Genomic DNA, 9,803 nt, shown 5'->3' with positions numbered 1-9,803 from the left:
CTGAGAGTCCTGAAGCCTCAGAAAATTTATTGAAAGCTTGAAACAGGAGGGAAACAGAAACAGCATCAGCCCTAGAAAACATCAACAAATCATCAGCAAACATGAGATGGGTTAGAGCCAACTTTTCACATCTGGGATGATAGTTAAAATCAGGATTGGTATGTAACTCAGAAAAACACCTAGATAGGTATTCCATTCCAATTGCAAACAAAAAGGGAGACATAGGGTCTCCTTGTCTAAGCCCCTTTTTAGCATAGAAAGGTACATTAGGAATACCATTAACCAAGATGGAATAGGAAACCGAAGAAACACAGCCCAAGATCCAAGCAATAAACTGACCAGGGAAGCTGAGCTCAACCATCACAGACTCCAGAAAACCCCATTCAATTGAATCATAAGCCTTTGTTAGATCAATCTTCATCATACATCTAGGGGTGATATGCTTATGATTATACCCTTTAATCAATTCAGTAGCAAGCAGAATATTGTCACCAATATGCTTACCAGGGATAAACCCAGCTTGACAAGGGTCAATGATCTCATGGAGAACTAAGGCAAGCCTTGCTGTAAGAATTTTAGATTTCAACTTGTAAAAAATAGTACAGCAGGCAATAGGTCTGAATTCCTTGACATATGAAGGATTCTGGACTTTAGGAACAAGAGTCACTGTAGTACAATTCCACTGCTTTAAAAGAACACCAGTGCTGAAAAAATTCTAATACACCTTCATAGACATCATTTTTCACAACACTCCAAGCTTTCTTAAAGAAACAGGAGTTAAAACCATCAATACTTGGAGCCTTTAAGTCTTCAATCCCTTTAAGGGCCATATCAATTTCATCAATAGTAACAAGGGAAATAAGGGCACTTTGAGCCTCCCTAGATAACTGCTTCCCTTTCCTCATTATACTAAGATCAATACAAGGAAGGGAAATAGCTTAGGAACCCAGGAGCTGTTTATAAAAGCCTGTTAGTTCCTCTACAATTTCACCAGGGATCCTAAGAAGAACATCCTGCTCAGTATATAAGGCATCAATTCTATTTCTACTTTGCCTATTCTTCATGACAGAGAAGAAAAACTTATTGTTCTCATCACCAAGCTGTAACCAGTCAACTCGAGATTTCTGTTTATAGATACTTTCTTGGATCCCCAACCATTTTTTAACATTCTCAATAGCTTCCAATTCCTGAACATGAAGCTCTGTATTGGACATATCATCAGACATTTGATGCTGAATAGAGATAAGGTTGTTGTGAGCAGTTTCAACCTTAGCATTAACATCACCAAATTTCTGAGTGCTCAGATTCTTCAAAGCAGTTTTCACCTGTTTCAGCTTGTACCACACCCTATACATTGCAGAGCTAGTATTGTGAGCTTGCCAAGCATTTGCAACTGTACTAAAAAAACTGTCATGATCAGCCAGACATTTAAGAAATCTAAAAGGCCTCCCTTTCCCAGGCTGAAAATGAAGGATATCTAAAGCTATAGGACTGTGATCAGTGAGGGAAGGAGGAAGAAAGATAGCTTCAACATGCCCATAAAGGTTAAGCCATTCTTGGTTGACTAAGCCCCTATCAATCCTTGTGAAAGTCCTTGGACCAGTATGAGCCTTGTTACACCAAAAATAAGGAGCTCCCTTACTTTTTATTTCAACTAGAGCAAGATCATCAATACACTGCATGAAATATCTAGTTTCATAATCAGAGACAGTAGCCCCATTCAATCTATCCCCAGCAGACAGAATAGAGTTAAAATCACCTATACACAACCAAGGAATAATAGCAGTAGGTAATCCTTTAAGACCAGACCACAATTGTTTCCTTTTCTGAATAGAGTGAAGACCATAAACAAAAGTGACTAAAATCTGAACCTGCAAATCTTTAGAGCAGAGCAAACAATGAACAAATTGTTCTGTAGAAGCTAAAATATCAAGATTCAAATAGTCAGTCTTCCACCCCACCCATATTCTACCCCTATAAGAGCTAGCATAGTTACAATGCCAAGCCCAAGAGGCCCCAAACTTCTTTTGAATACTCTTACTTATGTGTTCTTTCACCTTAGTTTCCAGAATACAAACAACATTATAATTTTGCTTAGAAAGCAGCCGTTTTAAAACAGCTACCTTCCCAGGGTCATTAAGACCCCTTATATTCCAAGAAAGGACTATCATGATCCTAAAGAGGGATTACCATCACCCTCGATAGGAATTTTGTCTTCAATATTAATAACCCCTTTCTCCTTCATAGTTAACAACTAATAAGAGTTAGAGTTCATAACAGGATAGGTGATTTGCCTGTTAGCTTTCTGCTTAGATTTCTTAGCAACCACCTGCCACTCCCCTGGTTTTTGAACCTGAGCTTCTGGAGTGATTTCATTAGCACCTGTTTTAGCAACTGTCTCATCACTAGGAGCTCTTTCAATCTGCTTTGGAACCCAAACTTTCTTCTGAACTTGATGTGGATTGATCTGAGTAGTCCCATCTCCCTGTTGCTGGGGCTTAGCTTGAGATTTAGAGACAGAACAATCATGTCCAACTCTATTACATCCCTTACAAAAGGGGGGTACCATTCAAACTGGACCTTGAGCTCAATTACCTCACCTTCTGGGTTTTCAACCCACACAGAAGATGGCAAAGGTTTTGTAACATCAATGTTAACCAAAAGTCTAGCAAAAGATACTCTGAGCTGTCTAGAAGTACACTCATCTGCGCAAATTGGGACCCCAAGAGTGCTTCCAATTCTACTCAGGATGTCAGCACTCCAACAATTCAGAGGTAAATTGGGCAATTTCACCCAAAGAGGGATGGATCTTAAAATCTCAGAGTGAAAATCAAAATTGGCATTCCAAGCTTTAATTATAGCAAGCTTACCAAAATACATATGTGGACAAGAACATAATATAGAGTTTTTATCAGTAACAAATTTGAAATTGATGATAAAATAGCCCTCATCATGCCAAAAAAATGTCTGGTTTACTAATATTTTTCCAATTATCAGCAATGAACCTATGAACTGCAGTAATGGTAGGGGAATAAGCAACTACATAAAAGATCAGAGCATTACCCCACTTCTTACTCCCATCTGAGAGTTTAGAGGCTTGAAGTTTGGCAATAGACTTCCCATCAACAATCTGAGGAGCAACAAAGGACAGGGTCACTCCCGTAGCATTCAATTTCTCTTTGTAAGTTTGTGTCTCAGCTATTGAATCTTGAATTTTCTCAGCATTATCAGCCCTTTTAGAGCCACCAATTTCACCAGAATCGGGTTTATCAGAAGCCTTAGGCAACTCATAATTCAATGAAACAGTAACCGTAGAAACCCTAGTTACTGTTCCATTGGAATTGCTCGGAATTTGACCAATAGAGCTTCTATGAAATCTTTCCAACTTCCTCAAATCACCTCTGGATATCATACCAGTTGCTGGCTTGACCAGGTGAGGAGGAGGAGTGACAAGCTCATCTTCTTCAGCAATCGAGTCAGGTTTTGAAGAAATCCCTGATTTCCCCAAAGAATTAAGAATTCCATCTATAGAAGCTTGATTAGAGTTTTGCGGAAGTGGAGTTGATTGTTTTTTCTTGCGAGGCATGGTGAGAAACACAGCTAGATGAAGAACCAACCTAGAAGCAGGAAATCGACATGGGAGAGCTAGAGAGAAAAGTCAACGCAAGCAAAACCCCCCAAAACTTTGTTTAAATTGGGGCTTTTTCATCTGGGTTTAATGGCTACTTCTCGATAAATACATTTTTTACATCAAATTTTCATTGGTCATATTGATTTATGCACTTTTATAACTTTGATTAATGAATAAATATTGTTGTAGTTGTCTTGATTTCCAAAGGAAAATTCCTTGCCAATTATTTTTCTGGGTTTTTTGTTTTATGTGGATATATTGTCATTACTAACTGAAATAACGTTTCTTACTTTCTCCAAATCTATAACTATACTAAAGCGATTCCTTTTTTCCCCCTTCAAAAGACTTTCAAATCCCGCCCATTTCCTCCTTTTTTTTTTCCTACCTACCTATTTTTTTAGTTAAGAGATATTTATAGTTTTTTTTTATAACCTTTATTACCTACCTATTTTTTGTTGTTTGGCTAAGTAAAATATGTTTTGAAATAATACGTTAAGATACATTAAATATTTTATTTATTTATTTATATTTACCTTTATCACCTACCTATTTATTTGGTTACTTTTTGGTTAAGAGATATTTATTGTTTTTTGGCTTCTAATATAATGTTATATATAAATATTACTACTGTATTAAGTTTTATACAATTTTTTATAGTTTCTAAGCATAACCCAAAATCTGACCCGAACCCGACTTGCTGACCCGAATTGCCACCTCTATATTCAAGTAGGTTTTTTTTTAACATATATTCTAATCATAGCTAATCTAAATATGTAACACAAGCTTCTTTTTTTTGATATAGATGTACTAAGTTAACATATTGGGCATCACACGGGTACTACCTAGTAATACTAATAATTAAAATTCAATCCCTAAGCATGATGCTAGTAATCAAAACAATAAAATCATTAGAGTGAATAAAACCAAAAGAATTAGATACTCACTCCAAATGTGCAATTTTAAATGCTACATCATGAATAAATAGTTATTACTTCAATAAAGATTAAATAATAAATCAAAAGAATTAAATAAAATAATTAGAAAAACTCAAATTACCCTCGGGATTTTACTTCCACGCCTTAGTAAAAAAGATAGAACTTTCATATGTTGTTTTGGACTTTGAATTACTTGAACAATATTATAAATATAATAAATCAAAAAAATTAACTAAAATAGTTAGAAAAACTCATATCACCCTCGGGATTTTACTTTCACGCCTTAGTAAAAAAAAGATAGAACTTTCATATGTTGTTTTGGACTTTGAATTACTTGAACAATATCATATCACTAATAAATAAAGCTGGTCTCGCAGCCAGGCCACGAGACAGCGACACTTGGCAAGTGTCACGCCACGTAGGAGACTAATATGTATTATTGTGACACATATAATGCTAAGTAAGTATACTTTGGATGGATTTTTTAAGATAAAAATGTTGTTTAGAGTTTTATTAACAATATACTTCTAATATTAATATATATAAAATTAATCATAACTTTTAATAAATATCCTATGACTTAGTTATATTTCCATCATAAAATTCATTTTAAAAAGTTCTTCAAATTAAGATCCAATATATTTAATTTATTTATAAAAAATAGAGAAGTAGTAAAAATAAGTTTTAATTGGTAAAAATGCTTTAAGTTCATCAGTAAACATAATTTCAATTCAATAAACATAATTTCAAGTCAATAACATATATATCTATTTTAAAAAAAAGTTACAAAAGTACACTATTATATGAATAAGTGGTATGATATTTATCGTATGTCTAAATATCATGCATTATCAAAAGATTTATAAGATTGTATTTAATATTCAAGATAAAAAATTTATTCTAAAATTTTATAAACAATTTGGGCATCACCAGGGCACAAAACTAGGTTTTTTTTTAAAAAGTAAGCGAATTTTGGATATATTTTTTTAAGATAAAAATGTTGTATAATGTTTTATTATCGATATACTTCTAATATTTCATATATACAAAATTAATTATAACTTTTAAGTAAATATCTTATAACTCAATACTATTTCTATCATAAAATTCGTTTTAAAAAGTTCTTTACAATGAGATCAATTTATAATATATTTTAGTAAAAAATAGAAAATCAGTAAAAATAAGTTTTAATCAGAAAAAATAATTTTAGTTTGGTAAAAATACTCTCAGTTTATTAGAAATAATTTAAGTGTAATAAAAAAAAAATTCAAGTTGATAATAACATAGATATTTATTTACAAATAAACCTACAAAAAGTATACCATTATATAAATAATTGATATAGTATCATATGTCTAAATACTTTACATTATCAAAAGGGGTTATATAATCGGATTTAACATTCAAGCTAAGCTAAAAGTTTAGGACAATCCGGGCATCGCCCAAACACAAAACTAGTTATAAATAAAACGAAGAGCAATAGAAATGGTACGGATATCGAATTTGTCTCCTCAAAATCAGAAAATCGGATTGTAATATATACTTAAACATCGGGAAAAGATAAAGTTTAAAAGATGATAGAATTCTAAAAGCGCGTCGCACGGGTCATCAGTTTTGCGATTTTTATTTTTATCATTTCTTTAGACCCAAAACTCAAAACAAGATATACATGTATAATACAGAGTATATCATTAATAAGCTCTAAAGTCGATTTTTTTTGTTCAACCTAACAACGCTTTAGTTTTACTTTGTGTTGGCTTGAATTAAGAAACATTTAAATTTGTGGTTGGTTACACTTCCATACTCCGTTATTTTTTTGTCTTTGATCGCTCTCTTTCCACACAATTTAACTACTCCCTCCATTTTTAAATACTTGCTCCATTTCTCCAAACGCGGAGTTTTAAAAGAAATTGGAGATTATAATAAAATATAAAAGTAGTGGGGTAGGGTGAAAGAATAAAAAATTATAAAAAGCAAAAGTTGTTAAGAGAATTGGAGAAAAGACATATGAAATTAAATATAATTTATATTGGGTCCACTTGTTGAGAGAAATGAATTAAATATTGTAAAAGCTTTTCAAATAAGGAAATAAAGTAAGTATTTAAAAACGGCCGGAAATAGAAAATAGAGCAAGTATTTTAAAACGGAGTATTTAAGAAAAATCAACAAAACCCATTGGTTATTTGATTTCATCACCTCATCATTGTGCATTTAAATTGGCACAAATCAACGCCAAAAATTCATCAGCATAGCACAGACGAGCGAAGACCCCTACCTGCGCTGCTTTGCAGCTATGGTTGGCGCAGCAGACCACGCACAAGCTTGCCAGGACGGCTGCACCATCCGCGGCGACCTATGCAGAGAAAATTTAAGCAAAAGGTCAGGATCGGCTTGTGGATAGTGCGGGCACAATGTCCCCGCCATCTTGGTATCTGGATTTGGGTCTGACATTGGCATTTTGAGGGGTAAAATTGCAGCAATGGTGGTGGCGATTGCCCATACTGTTCAAATTGGACGAATTCGGTTTACTGAGGAGGTGGAGCATTGATGGTGGTTGCGTCTATGCCGCTGTTATGCGTGAGGAAGGGCTAGCAGGTGGGGCAGCGGGCGATTTGTGGGGAGTGCGTTGTGAGGTGATGGTGGCTGCCGCAGCAATTGGGCGTGAATTAGGTTGACAACCCAATCAACCCAATTTCAAGCATCATCTTTTTAAGTCGGCAATCAAATTCGATTGTTTAAGCCCACTGTCAATGATTTACTTTTACACTTTGAATCAACTATAAATCCGTATAACGGAGCAACATTTCAGCGATGATAATGTATTCATATAATCATGTTTCAATTTACATTACTGTATATTCGATTCATGTTTCAATTTACATTACTGTATATTCGATTAACATATTACTGGAAAAAAAATTAACACATCAAGTCATCTATTCAATAGGTTAGATAAAAAAACGGAACTATAAAACAAAAATCAATCATTATTAATAAAAATAAACCAAGATGAAATTCAATCAATAAGATCTATTTCATATCAAAACTTCACAAAATCATCAAATCAAGACCAAATTTAATCAATCAGATCTACTTCAAAATTAAACTTCACAAAATCATAAATCAATAAACCAAAACACCAGTTGTAAATCCTAAAATCTATAAACTAAAATATTCCCCATAACGGGAAAAAAAAAACGTAGATATTTACATTCACTTGCGAATGTTCTTGACCTTATTCCATCCCTTTTTACTGTAATTGCCAACAACTTTGACGCTTTTCTTGAAGAAGGTCTTCAATTCTTGGGCTCTTGTCTTGACCTGCTGCTCAAAACCACCCATATTTGGAAAATTGAGAAAAGAGATCTGTAATCTGACAGCGAGTAGTAGTGGTTTGAATGATGTCAGTTAGGTAAGAGAGGAGAGAGAGAAAGGGCTTTTAAAGGGAGCGGAGTTTAGGGATAGCCGACTTAAAATTAGATCTCGAAGTCGGTTTTGTAAAGGTAACAGGTGGAAGTTTTTTTTTTTATTTTTTATTTTTTTTATGTTTTTTTTAATATTCTACGCTAATGACAGGATTTTTGCTGGCTCACAGTCACAGCTAGCAAGCCTTTATCTTTTTTTATTTTCTTTTAAAGTAATAGCAAGCCTTTATCATGGTTGATTGGTTGTCATTTCAATTTTTTTCGTTTAATACCTTTTTTCAAAGTTTTCTTTAAAAGTTTATTTATAAAATTATTTGCTAATTCATATACTCCCTCCGGTTTTTTTGGATATGTCACTTTTTATTTTACAATACTCTATATCGATACATTAGCTATGACTTAATTTTCTAACTTATACTTCCCCCGTGTCTTTTTAGTTGACACGTTTCTTTAAGCACATTTTCCAATACACAAATTCCACTATCAATATATTTAATTACCAATTATAAAAAATTAAGAAAATTTAATATTTTGAAAATATATATTGTGACGAATCTAGCAAGATGTCACATGACTATATTTTTCATTATCTATTAAGCACAAAACACGGTCAAAAGAGAGAGTGTGAATAATGCTAAATTCAAAAAGTGTCAAATAAAAACAAAACAGATGTAGTATATAATAATAAATAAAAGTCGTCATGTAAATGATGTAATATATTGTCGGATTAGTCACAATGTCATCTTTAATAATCTATATTTATATCATCGAATAAAACACTTGACAATTTTGTGAAAAATTTTACCTTCAAAATGCTATTTAATTTTTTTTAAAAAGATTCTTAAAAAAATTTGAAATTATTTTAATTAATTTTGTTAGGTACATATTGTTACACCCAAAAATTTGAATTTTGACCTTTTGTTTGACTTTATTTTACTTTGTCCGAATAAGAATGTGTCTCAAAGTCGGTAGACAATTTTGGGCTTAACTAGTCAAGATACAAAGGGGACTCATATATTATATTACTTAGAGGCCCAATAGACAAAGGCCTGTTTAGGAGGTAAGTGTAGGGTTTCGTAGTGACCCGACACTACGCGGAAGGAAACCCACCAAGACCCGCCCCTTAATTAAAACAATTAACAAGCATAATAAACTTAATCAAACAAGATTAAGAACAAGAATTATACCTTTGACGCGTGCTTCGCTCCTAAAGAGCTCTTACTTCAAAATCCCGAAAAGACGAGATCTCTGACGGATCGTACCCTCGACCCGACCCGAGCGTCCTAAGTCTTGAAGGTTAGTCAAGACCCGGACAAAATAACCATGAGTTTTATGAATCAAAGGTTTACTCTTTTCTTAGAGTTGCCTTTTTAATTCCACTCAAGGTTGTTCATTTCCCAATACCCAAGCTTGGTATTTATAGGGAAATGAACCCTTGCATTTTATTCCCCAACCAATGTAGGAGAATGTTTTATTTGCTAATTAATTTATTTCTAAAATAAATCAATAAATAAATACAATCACAATTCGACAAGTGTCAAAGGGAGAGAGAGTATTAGGTGAAGACCATGGAGAGGTGGGGGGACCAATGCCTTGCTCCCCAAGGCTTTCACAAACCAAGGCTAGCTCAGCAACCGCCTCAACCAAGGCTAGCTCAGCAACAACGCTGGTGCTTGCTGGTGCGTGCTGGCGCTGGTGCTGGCTGGTGCGTGCTGGCGCTGGTGCTGGCTGGTGCGTGCTGGCGTTGGTGCCAGCATCCCACGCATCATCGCTGCTCGCATGGCCCAGCCTGCGTGCTGCTAGCGAGCCACG

The 9,803-nt window shown here is 34.1% G+C and overlaps 1 protein-coding gene across 1 annotated transcript; it reads right to left on the bottom strand.

Moving 5' to 3' along the window:
- Window positions 1–938: 938 nt before the first annotated feature.
- LOC110685110 lies at window positions 939–2,171 on the bottom strand. The gene has a single exon (XM_021861570.1). It carries the CDS (start codon window positions 2,169–2,171, stop codon window positions 939–941), a length of 1,233 nt encoding a protein of 410 aa, XP_021717262.1.
- Window positions 2,172–9,803: the final 7,632 nt, after the last annotated feature.

Source organism: Chenopodium quinoa, unplaced genomic scaffold (assembly GCF_001683475.1).
Source record: "Chenopodium quinoa cultivar QQ74 unplaced genomic scaffold, ASM168347v1, whole genome shotgun sequence".
NCBI lineage: Eukaryota > Viridiplantae > Streptophyta > Magnoliopsida > Caryophyllales > Amaranthaceae > Chenopodium > Chenopodium quinoa.
The sequence above is the reverse complement of the archived record's forward strand: the minus strand, read 5'-3'. Positions and strand labels throughout refer to the sequence as shown.